General features: G+C 40.4%; 2 protein-coding genes across 3 annotated transcripts in view; one reads left to right on the top strand and one right to left on the bottom strand.

The window, feature by feature from the left end:
* The window catches only part of LOC138043351 (cytoplasmic dynein 1 intermediate chain 2-like), a 10515-nt gene extending 1393 nt beyond the window's left edge, over positions 1–9122 (top strand). The window contains exons 4-16 of the mRNA XM_068889588.1: positions 37–100; positions 222–282; positions 418–507; positions 577–739; positions 857–956; positions 1269–1394; positions 3434–3580; positions 4342–4455; positions 5822–5955; positions 7354–7498; positions 7653–7793; positions 8176–8301; positions 8644–9122. Of these exons, the coding sequence (XP_068745689.1) occupies positions 37–100; positions 222–282; positions 418–507; positions 577–739; positions 857–956; positions 1269–1394; positions 3434–3580; positions 4342–4455; positions 5822–5955; positions 7354–7498; positions 7653–7793; positions 8176–8301; positions 8644–8775 (1543 nt within the window). The 3' untranslated portion in view covers positions 8776–9122. The remainder of the gene's footprint in view (positions 1–36; positions 101–221; positions 283–417; positions 508–576; positions 740–856; positions 957–1268; positions 1395–3433; positions 3581–4341; positions 4456–5821; positions 5956–7353; positions 7499–7652; positions 7794–8175; positions 8302–8643) is intronic.
* LOC138043336 (collagen alpha-1(II) chain-like) overlaps positions 9102–12500 on the bottom strand; it is a 30369-nt gene continuing 26970 nt past the window's right edge. The window contains exons 64-67 of one of the 2 annotated variants that reach the window (XM_068889573.1): positions 11885–11988; positions 11404–11478; positions 10470–10691; positions 9102–9609 (exon numbers count right to left, since the gene is read on the bottom strand). In XM_068889573.1, coding sequence (XP_068745674.1) covers positions 9463–9609; positions 10470–10691; positions 11404–11478; positions 11885–11988 — 548 coding nt within the window. In that variant the 3' untranslated portion in view covers positions 9102–9462. The other variant, XM_068889577.1, reaches the window with a different exon arrangement.

Below are 12500 nucleotides of genomic sequence, written 5' to 3'. Positions count from 1 at the left end.
TCATTGTTTTTGTTTTTGCCCTAATTCTGTTCTCAGAGAAAAGAAAAGACCTGTCAAGTTGGGTATTTCCCAGCTTACCCAGACCAACATACCACCTAAGGTTAGTCTCACAAGAATTTAATGCCAAGTGTGAAACTGTAAATAAATCTGGAGGTTTGTTTCTGTTAAATCTAGTTACATTTATGATACCATATTGACCATTCTTATTGTCTATACTTCAGGAACCTGTTTTATACAACAAAGAAACACAAACAAAAAATTTGGAACCTGAAGAGGCACCAGGTATGCAGTTATACTGGTATTAATAAACTTATGCTATTTTGTCTGTGTGAAATTTATAGTCACTGTGCTGTACTGGAGAATGCATAAAGATGCATTCTATCAATAGAAGCGTAATATGTTTTGAATTTTCTTTAGACGAATTTGAAGCCACTCTTACTGCAAAACCAAAGGAGATAGAACCACAAACAGAACCTGAAGATGGTGGAGAAGAAAGCAGAGAGGAAGGTATGTAATACTTTCACTAATCCCCTGACATCTGAATTTTTACCACTACTGTACCTTTCCATTCAACAGTTCCTGTTATAGAGCTCAGTGAAGAACAGAAGGAACACATACTAAATTCAGGAGAATTTAGCAAGTTCTTTGATAAAGCTACAAGGCTGATGGAAAGAGCTCTATGTGAAACCGTGGACATAACATTTGATTACTCTGGTGCTGAGACAGAAGACATAGAGGGGTGGGTAAATTATATTGTGGTGATTAGCTTCATATTTTGTGGTCAGGAAAGCTTCTTCCCTTCCTCCTTTTTTTTCCTGTGAACTATCTAACACAAATTCACTCTTTAATCATTCAGAGATACCCTCGCATCTGGCAAACTGTCATTCAGTCGAGAATTCTTTGATGAAAGGTGGTCAAGGCATAGAACAGTGACTTGCTTGGACTGGTCTACACAGGTAATAACTTCTTTTTTCAAACAATTCAAGTACTTGTACAAGTACAAGCCCATTTTGTCATACATGTGATGTCCTTAGGACAAATTCCTTATCAAAGACAAGCTCCGTGGTATGATTCCAAAAATTTTAGTTAAATGCGTGAGGATATTGTTTCCCTCAGGAAGTGGATAGAGCACTTGTGCTCTAGATCTATCTACTTCCTGCGTGCTTTTCAACAGAACAGATCACAGGCAAACATTCCCTATTGGTTACTAGTGAACAGTTGGTTTCTCTAGAGTGTTTAATATTGCGAACTTGTCATTGTATTTTCAGTACCCAGAGTTGCTTGTAGCTTCATATAACAATAATGAGGATGCTCCTCATGAACCAGATGGCGTGGCATTGATATGGAACATGAAATACAAGAAAGAGTCTCCAGAATACATTTTCCACTGTCAGGTCAGGCTCTCAGTTACTCCAGCAGTTGAATCACACATTTTTATTGCTAACAATGATAGAGTGGTTTTCAATCGAGTGTCGAAAGTAATTAGCAAATTGCTTTGGTTTTGCATTACTTCACTCAGTGATTGGTTTAAAGTTCTCATGCCACTTTTCCAATCAAACAGAAGTGAAACCAAAACCAATTGTGGCTCACGCATGCACATTTCCCCCCACTTTGTGTTGGCTTTGTGTAGTTACTTTGAGTTTTGATTGGTTTACTGGATTGTCTCCGTCCTTTTTGATTGGCTAAAGTAATTACTTTGGTTTTGGTTTTATAACACTCAATTGAAACTTGCTTTAAGTCATTGTCAGAATCAATGAATTTGTTTTGTTTGGAAGCAATTTGGGCCATTGTTATAGCGCTTTTTAAAGGTCTTTTGTAAAACGTCCACTGTTTTATTTGGTCACTGAATCCTGTAATTTTTATCTTTAATTGCAGTTGCAATCTTAGCTTCCTCAAGCTGGTTAGTTGAGAATGCTCTGATTAAATGCTGCATTGAGAAGATAATATTCAGGGATCCACATTTGCAGTCGTCCGGTTGTCCCAGACGACTAAAAACCCATCCGGACGAATATAAGAACTCAAAAGGTCGTCCGTTGGACAAGTGATGTTTTAATAAATATCATTTCATGAATGCCATCAAATGTTGTAATATAGAATGTACTTTCGTTCTGACCACTTTTCATTCAATGGAAAGTTCCAGTAACAGAGCCCTCAAAGTCTCACACATTGAGCGTGACTCCCACACATTTCTATGCAATCTCACCCTCTCACGCCGACACGAGCATTTCTCACGCATTGGGACTCTTCTGGTAGGTAACTCTACCTTTTAAGCTTTCAGAATTGCTTATGAATTCTGAATTCATTACCTCACGGACACTGAACTTCGGCCAATGCTCTGTCTGTTCAAGTGCGACCAATTGTTTTGTTTCTTCAGGACTTTCACCATTAATAAACAAATTATAGGGCGATATGTTAGCTCATGCTGACCATAATAAAATGGGCTCCCTTAGCAAGCAGCATGAAAAAACCAAAATGGTGAACTCGACAGTGCATTTCCAGTGATTTGAGATGTTCAACTTTCAAAAACTTTCCAGGGGAGCATACTCCCAGACCCCACTGGAAGGTTTTGGCGCCTCCAGCACAAGAAACACAGAACACTTGTGCCTTTGACGCCATCCGCAGCAAGCATACCACTCTTTGGAAACTTTAAGACTTGAGAGCTTTGCAGCAATGAAATCTCAAGTTTGGGCGCCTTCTTTGACCCTGCGGTACTTTCCATGAAACAATGGCAGGCTCAATTTTTATGTAGCTCACCGCTGGCATGGTTGTTACTAAGTCGTTTAGGTCTTAGGATTAGGGTTAGGGTTAGGTGGTCTCAGCTGATAGTTACAAGGTGTTTCGCCACCTCCGGCAAAAAGGAAAACAAGTGGAGCAGAACTTGCTGCTTACAAACAGCAAAAACAAAATCAAGATAGCATATAAAAGGAAGACACTAGACAAGAGCATGGTAACTTTGTAAGCTGCATTCAAGTACATTTGGCCGTGGCAGATATGGACCACTGTAAATCGGGTTTCCACGGTGCAAATAACAATACTCCAAAGTCAAAATTTGTAATTTCTGATGAGAGTTTAAAATAAAACATGAATGCTCAAGTTACAACTGGTAATTTTATCGACCATATCCTATACGTCCATATTGTTTGCCCAGGAAACCCAAAATTTGTCCGGGCAATTACATCATAAGACATACTTGCGTGGCTGACGACTTTGATATAAAATGAATGTGGATCCCTGTAATGTTGATTAATTTAACATTTATTCTCCAGAATGCAGTGCTCCAAATTATTTTTCCTTTAACCTATGTTGTGTATTCTTTTCAGGGGAACGTTAAATCATGTAAATTTCTACTGTAAGACAGCAAACGGTTGTAATTTTTGTCTTTTGAAAAATTCTCATTTCTGCATGTTGTTGGTGGTGATGTTTTTTTTCCTAGTCTGGGGTGATGTCCGTCACGTTTGCCAAGTTTCATCCCAATTTGATCGTTGGTGGCACATATTCTGGTCAAATAGTATTATGGGATAATAGGAGCAGTAAAAAGACCCCTGTACAGAGAACACCTCTCTCTGCTACTGCTCACACGGTAGGTGAAATAGCAGAAAAAAGTTATTGAATATTTTTCATAACTTTCTGGGTAACAGGAAAAGGCCAAGGAAAATTTTGTATGATGTTCTTGTGTCTTATTGAAACCAGGATAAGTAGTTAGAATCTGAATTATCTTCAGTACAGTTGAATACAGCATTGCTAAAACGAGGGCAAGGGTGAGTTCAAGAGCCTTTCTAAAATTCACCGGAGGGTGCGCAAGAGAGGCCCTGTAGAAATCGTCTTTAGTCTTAAGTTGCAGCAGCCCAAGTTTCTGGGCTACTCACTCTGGTCAAACCTGTTTACGCTGCGCGCACATCATATTTTTGACAAGGCGAGGGTCAAAATTGAGCCTGCAGTGCGAAAATCAACATGGAGTCAATGGTGTCTAGGAGTGCGTTCAAGAAGTAGCCTGGGTTTGAAACTGTCTCCAAGCAATGGCTTGCACATATTCAATAAAGACTTTACATACATGTAATCTCTACAGAGTCCTTTCTTTCTCATTGAATGAAGAAAGGCTCTGCTGGCAGGGTTACTTCAAGGGTGAGGGTGAGGTTAGGGTTAGCCTAACGTAAACGTAGGTTAGCCTGTCCAGGTCTATAAACCTAGGTCTATGTTAGGCTAATCCTAACCCTCATCTTAAAATCAAACCAAACCCACACCTGCCCTAAAAACTAACTTGAAGCCAAACCCACCACGTGAGCAAAACTTCTGAAGATGCACCATGTCGCTGTTGTTTAACCTCTGTTCTATAAATTACAGCATCCTGTGTATTGTGTCAATGTTGTGGGAACCCAGAATGCTCATAATCTGATCAGCGTCTCAACTGATGGTAAAATGTGTTCATGGAGTCTTGACATGCTGTCTCAGCCACAGGTTAGCAATAGTTATTTAAAGTTCTTTTCTTGTCAGGGTCGATCCACACTGCTGCGTTTTCAAAATTGCCTTCTTTCATCTTGACGGAAATGATGGAAAATATCTTCACACCATTGTTTTCTGTCCAAACTAAAACGCCCAAAAATGATGAAACGATGATTATGAAAGGGAATCCAGTCAATTTGTACCCAATCCAGATTGGTGCCCAATTCCAATGATTCGTACCCAAGCCTCCCATGCTATTGACCTCATCGTTTTCAAAAGTAGTTTTTCTTCCTCTTCACACTATAACTGGAGCGAGCGTCTCCACTTTTGAAACCGTTTTTAAGTCTTCCTTTTCATCGGTGTTCAATTCGGAGAATTCTGTGGTGTGATAGGCGAAACCGCACAAGAAAGTATTTGTAATGAAAACGCATTAGTCTGAATGGCTCCTATCACATAGAGCGGTTTTCAATTGAGTATCGAAAGTAATTAGCGAATTTCTTGGTTTATGATTACTTCACCCAGTGAAGTTCAAAGTTCTCGCGCCACTTTTTCAACCAGTTAGGAGTGAAACCAAAACCAATCGTGGCTAGCGAGTGCACATTTTCCCGCGCTTTGTGTCGGCTACGTGTAATTACTTCGGGTTTTGATTGGCTTACAGGATTGTCTCCGTCCTTTTTGATTGGCCAAAGTAATTACTTTGGTTTTGGTTTTACAACTCGCTCTATTCGCCAGTTACGGAATTTAATTCAAACTGGTGAGCAACTCACAGTTGGCTTAGTCGGTAGAGCAAGTGCAGTGCAATATGCCTTTTCCACCTCCTCTTCAAAGCGAGGCTTCGTGCGAAGTTTTTGTGATGGTGATTTAATTTGAACTAATAATTCTACTTTAAATATGTGTGAACTAATTTTCATAAGAAAAACTTCGCACTTGGACTCGCTTTGAAGTGGAGGCAGACATGAACTCGGAAATGGCCTATGACACGGTCATGGGTTTGAATCCCGTTTGAGCCTGGAATTTTTTCAGGTCTCTTTGCAACTGCTCAAGTTGCTTTTATTAGGAAACTTAAACACACGTTTCCAAGATGCGGACGGCATCCGGAAGCGAACATTTCACATGCCAGGACAGTAGTATCTCCCAGATATTTAAACAAATCATCTCTAATGGAGAAAATATACTCTTCAATCTAAATGTGGTTCTGTGAAGACAAGTTAAAAGGGAAAACACCTCACTTCCGGCCGCATCTCAAAAACGTTGCGTGCTTAAGCTCCCTAATATTAACTGCAATGATCACTTTCACCTAGAATTACATAACCGCATTTCAAATATATGAAATGTTTTGTATTCTTAGTCAGACTTTCGGAGTTTGCGTTTTTTTTTTCAGGACAGTATGGAACTGCAGTACAAACAATCCAAAGCGGTAGCAGTGACCTCTTTGTCTTTCTTAGCTGGTGATGTTAATAACTTCGTGGTTGGCAGCGAGGAAGGCTCTGTGTACACCGCCTGCCGACATGGAAGGTGATCTTGTAATAGCTCAGGTCCGAGTGCTTTTCCATTGCGACAAGAATGAACTAGATATGAGTGTTGTTATGGGATGAGTGGGCTCCCCAGCACAGTCACATATGAGTCTGTTTTTTAGAATACCCGTTCCCGCGAAAATCAATTGTCATGTCCCTGTAAAAAAAACATGGCAGAAGCAGTCACGCGTGTTATGGCTTCTTCTGATTGGCTGAAATGGGTGGCGCGCAAAGTGTATGTAAAAATAAATCCATTTGTGATAGATCAACACTCTTATCTAATTCACTCTTGATTTTGAATGGAAAGCAGTTGTACCCTTTCTCTGTTCTGCTCTTGTTTGCGATACTTTTTCTCAACAAAAGCAAGATCTGCTCATCAACTCTTAAAAGTCTCGTTGCACGTTACGTAATTTAAATAAATATACGTACTCTTGTTGAGAGTAGAAACGCACTTGGCTATCGTTTAAGGAAGCCCAACTGGCAGTTGGCAATTTACAATGCGAAGTGGAGTTGAATCCAGAATCAAAGAGGACAAATCCAGCCAACCCTGCGCATGCAAATCGAACGCTCTGACTCCAGGACCACACCAGCGTCCGGCAACACAAGTTTATTTTCCCACGCACGGTTTCCAACGCATATCGACATGTGTGTGATTTTTTCTTTCCCTGGCGTCGCTTTGAGGACAACCGTTGATACTACCTCTATTCTGATGGCTTCGCGAAAACAGTGAAAGAAAACTGAAATACTATTAAATATTATTTTTATTACTGTTCAGTGACATTTCAATCAACCCCGTTCCCAGGGCTTTTCTCCGCCCTTTTCTCGGAGGAGAAAAGACCCGGGAACGACGTTGACATTTCAATCCCTTAAGGATCTAATCTATCCCTCCCCTGTACTTGTACGTGGTCATTACTGTGAAATTACATCTCAAATTCCCATGAATTGCTCAAGCGGGACCGTGCATCTCAGTCGTTGATCTAATAGTGGTCCTGTCCTTGTTTCGGCCTATTTTCGTTACCAGATTGGTTACATTGGTGTAAATAGCACTTAAAGGGGCACTGTTATGAGCTGCGCATGCTCGAGTCTGTTTGTTCTCGAGCCCACGGAAAATTCTAGCCGCCATCGTGGATTCACGCCTGAGTCACGTATATTCGCCGGAGTTTCTCCTTTGTCGACCATGGCCCTCTCCAGTGGACATCATTTTGAATTTGTCGATTCAACTTGAGAAAAGTTAACCTAACACTTTTCAAGTTTTCACAAGACGCTAGTGCATGCGCTTCTCGTGACAGTTTCCCTTTAAAGCGCAATTTTGAATAAACTTATCCCTTTCATCTCTGTCCATTAATTTCTATTTCTCTCAATCCGGTGTAACGTCTTTTATTCTTCTTGATATCTTCAGCAAGGCTGGTATAAGTGACATATTTGAAGGTCATTACGGTCCAGCAACAGGTATCGATACCCACTCAGCGGCCGGGCCAATCGACTTCTCTTATTTGTTTTTAACCTCATCATTTGATTGGACCATCAAACTCTGGAGTCACAAGGTTGGTAAAATTTCTCTCTTTCAGGCTGCTCGCGCACGACACATTGCATCGCGCTTAGTTGGTGTATTTTTCCACGCAGTGATTTAACTTGCCTTCTCTGTAGGCTATTTGAAAAAGAACAAATCTCAATTGAACTTTTATTTTTTCATTACAGAACCCGCGGCCCCTTTATTCGTTTGAAGACAATGGTGATTATGTATATGATGTACAGTGGTCACCAATCCACCCTGCTTTATTCGCGGCAGTGGACGGCGCAGGAAGATTGGACCTGTGGAATCTTAATAATGATACTGAGGTAAAGGAAAGGAAAGGAACTTTATTTAAGAGTCTAATCTTCTAGCGCTGTAGAGCACTAATCGGGGACACTGTAAATTGAAGTTAACAAGTTAACACAAATCAAATCAAATTTTGGTTTTTGAGAAGAGGGGAAAACCGGAGTACCCGGAGAAAACCTGTCGGTGCAGAGTAGAGAACCAACAAACTCAACCCACATATGACGCCGAGTCTGGGAATCGAACCCGGGAATCGAACCCGGGCCACATTGGTGGGAGGCGAGTGCTCTCACCACTGCGCCATCCCTGCAATACAAATAGGTTCAAATTTCAATTATCTTTTGTTTAAACGTATTTTTGTGCGGCTATTATAATCCTCCCCAACGTTGTTCTTTTGCTTTATAGGTGCCCACAGCCAGCACTCATTCCGAATCAATGACATCACTGAACCGGTTGCGATGGACACACTCTGGTCACCAGATCTCTGTGGGTGATGATGATGGTCACGTGTTCATTTACGATGTTGGCGAGGTAAATCTTGTTGTGAGCATAAAGCCCGTCAGGGACTCGGAAGTTTTTTTTGCTTCGAGCGAGCTCATTTATTTTGCCTCTTATTTGAACTGAGTGCGTAGTGAAGTCCTCCCTATGAAAATAAGATTTACGCTTGGCCTCGCTTTAAAGGGAGGGTGAAATCACTCGGAACCTGTGTTCAGTGCTTAGGAACTAAAGCGTATTAGCAATAAACGAGGGTCTCCATGTTTCGTACGTAATATCCCTGTTGATGTTTGCTGGATGTGAGCATATATTTTTTTGAAAGGATGTACAGTACTTTTGTCGATGATGACTCGATTGTATTTTCTTGTCTCATTTTAGCAACTCGCTGTACCAAGACCCGATGAGTGGTCCAGATTCCAGAATACTATCCAGGAAATCCAAGCCAACGCTTCGTCCGTCGGCGAAATCGGTTCTCCAAAGATCTCTCCTTCCAAGTTACCATTTAGTTAACTTGACAATTTATCGAACGGTTTTCGTTTCTATTCGAGTTGGTCTTGGACTTGGCGAAAAGAGTCCTATTTAAACTATGGTGATCTTTTGACTGTACTTTATAAAGGTGTTATAAGGACGATATGAAAAAATTGTGGCCCTTGAAAGGTGAATGGTGACAGAACTTTTAGTGTTCCTCATTTGATATGGTTTATCGAATGATAGTTCTAAATTAGGTGCATTCTCTGTAAGTGAATCGCGCCCTATTAGACTGGTTCATCCTATGTTGGAATCTGTAAAACTCATAGGAGGTGTACAAAAAACGAATCCGCACGAGGTTAAAAATAAAGTAATGAACAAAAGTGTAATTTTCTCAAGGTCTTGGTGTTTCCGGTTCTCTCCAGGCCTCGCTCAAACCGAGTCAATCTTCCTATTTATAAGTTAAATGGACTACTGTAGCGCTTTTCCCACTTTCTTTACTTTTACAACTAATGGGTAGGTAACTTTTAATATCAGCTCCGTGTATTTGAACACTATATTACTACCTTTTTTCTGGCTTCTGTGCGTCCACGTATCATTATACCGAAAAAAAAATCGTTACGAATTTTAAAAAAATAATTCTGGAACATCTGGCGCGCAATTTAGTACACGCTACACAGTTCAAGCAGTCTTTGTGTTTCGCCGTTTGGAGCCTCGGAAGAAGCAGTATCAAGAGAAACAGACTGGTCCAATTTCCAAGCCAAACTCTTCTCCACTGTCTCCGATATCGTACACAGCCACATCATGTATTGGTAGACGATGCGTTTTGGACGTGTTGACTTCTAAGACGGTTTTACGCCACGTCCCATCTTTAATCTAAAAGTGATAACGAGTAATTGCATCTTAATTGTAACCAGTACTGCATCATTTATTTTTATTGAAACCATGGTAGAAAGGCATTCTAAGATCACAGCTTCCTTTTTTTGAGGGAATGGAGAAGGAGGATGAGCAGAGACTTGGGTGAAGTAAACGTTTGAGTTTGTTCGCATATGTACATGTTTTCTAACCACACAGACGGCAGGCACTGTTTTTAAAACGGACCGACCTAGAAAATGAAAGAAAGAGGCTTCGTGGAAACATTTTTACTAATGTAATAGTAATGGTGAGTATCTTTGTAGTTTATGAAAAAAAATTTCAGTTTATCAAGTGATGTAATCGAGGTCTCATTACGCAACGGAACCGTCCGTTGTGAATGGGCCGGATGAGAAAATTCCGCGCTTTCCGGGAAAAATCAGATTTAAGTTGCAGGATTTGTTGAATACTTGCACTGGGCAAAAAGACCTGAAGTTACTTCTCCGTGCAATCACGATAGGTACAAACAGCGCAATGAATCGATCACAATCCGATGGTGATACTTGTGGCCTGCACAAAGTGCGTAAAACTCGAGCTTGGTTTGTGGTTTTGATTCTCGCTATTGTAAAACGTGGCAAGAGCTTCGTTTACCCATCACTTGGCGTAGCAATCGTAACAGCGTGAACATCTTCTAACCTAAATTGAAAACCCCTCCTTTTTAAGTAACTTTTTTATCAAAGCACTTCAAAGAGCCTCATTCTTCAAGCAGGAGAAAAAAATTCTTCTATGCCCTTCCCTGGTACCTAGTTCTTTCTCCTTCTTCTTCTTTGAAAAGTCTATTCGGAAAAGAACTATAGTAAGCATATGTCTTCATATATCCATACCTTGCAATCATCCATCAGGATAGTCGGAGCGTATTTTCTGGTACCTTCGGCATGCATTTCTATTCCATTATCACTTTTCAGTTTAATTGAATGTTTGTAATTCCCAGATCCCTGCTTGAACCACGCGGTGGAGTTCAAACAATGATATGTGATGCTTTGTTTGGCGTGGTCACTAAGAAGTCGCAGAAATGTCAGTTGAATGGGATCACAGTCGTAAACAAACTAAAGAAAAGTAAAACATGAGAGTTTTAGTTTCAAGCGCTCCGCAAGAGAGTTTACTGGCAGCGTCGGATTCTAATTATTCTAATTATTCTAATTTTGTAACAGTAGTGATTCTACAAGAATAGGCCATTTCCGAGTTCGTGTCTGCCCCCTCTTCAAGCGAGTCTAAGTGCGAAGTTTTTCTTATTCATGTTTAAAGCAGAACTAATTACCATTACAAAAACTTCGCACTTAGACTCGTTTTGAAGAGGACACAGACATGAACTCGGCTTGTACCATGGGAGCATGATAATTCGGGTGTGGAAACAGCTTCAAAGTGAAGCGTTCCTTCTGTTTGAATTTCAATGAAATTTTAGGAGGTTTAAGGAAGGGTTAAATGAAAGAAAATTATTTTTGAAACAGCAACAGACAGTTGCTCCCCAACTAAGAGCACTCCAGGTTGTGGACTTAACTTCCAATCCTAATTTATAAAATTCAATAAATCTTCACTATTTCTAATTTCTCCAAATTTTACTAATCCCGAGGATACCCAAAAATCACCACAATTTTACAAGTTGTGAAATGAGCAGAGGATTTTGGCATTGCTTGAAATGCGAACGAGATATTCCCATTTTAAACAGATTTTAGGTGGCGTGAAAACCGCTTTCACGTTTACCACCGCCTTAAGCCGAGGATGCAGCTGTTTTGTAAAATAACTTCGTTATGGAAGTACCTGCGAGCGTTTGTCAAAATCCATTGCAAACCATTTGTAGCCGTCAGGTCCTGAAAACCACTTTTTATTGCCTGTCTATAATACAAACGAAGAACACTTGAGTGGAGTCAGCTTTGTCCAAGTGCTTCGGAATGCTAAAATAATGTGAAAGACCCTACGAACATATTTACTGCTGCGCATTTTGGATACTATGATGGAAACGAAACACTGGGAACATCAAAAGACTAAAATGCGACGGAAACCAATTGAAATCACTGGCTGCGCATGCCTTTGTAAGCATGAAAGCTCGAAGGATAACGGCTCTTTTTTCATTTTAACCGTACAGTGGCGACAATGCATATTCTGAATAGACGCGAGTCATGAAGCAGTTCAATGGTGAAAATTTTCCTCTAACAGTTGCACGTTGGTGTATAAGAACATTTTTAACGTCAATTCAACCTATAATGTTTAAGTAATGATTCATTTTTCGCATTCATTTTACCTTGCTTCTATTGGGATAGATACACGTTGCATTGAAGGCAAAATCACAAAAAACCCGTATTGCGTCATATACAGGGCCGTCATTGGGATCAATCCAGTAATATCCTAAGAAAATAACCAAAGCGATCACCGTCGTTAGGACCGAAACATTAACAAAAGAATAAAATACATTTATGAGAGGGGAGGGTGTGGGCTGATCAACCACGAACACCTCTAACAACCTCTTCCTTCTGCAGTGTGTGGTATCCGTCCAAAACCAAGTTAATGGACCATTTTCGAATTCTCACGGCTGGACTGGATCTAGCATGAAATGGAGGCTAATGCGGGCCTCCATTTCATGCTAGATCCAGTCCAACCGTTAGAATACGAAACTATTCATGTGCAAGTATACTAGTTTTGGCAGTAATTCAGATCCAATAAACATTCTTCCAGTTGATGAAACTTGATTGACAATGCTAAACAAACATTAAGTTGTTACAGAAGCTAATGACCTTGAAGCGTTTAACTCTGGTCCAGAGCTGGGATATTTTCGAGTTTAAAAATTTCCTTATTTGGATGTAACGTAGCTAGTGCATTTTCCCACGCGTGTAGCATCGTTCTTATTTTTGTCCATATTT

Source organism: Montipora capricornis, chromosome 1 (assembly GCF_036669925.1).
Source record: "Montipora capricornis isolate CH-2021 chromosome 1, ASM3666992v2, whole genome shotgun sequence".
Lineage (NCBI taxonomy): Eukaryota > Metazoa > Cnidaria > Anthozoa > Scleractinia > Acroporidae > Montipora > Montipora capricornis.
Note: the sequence above shows the minus strand (reverse complement) of the source record. Positions and strands in the feature narration are given on the sequence as shown.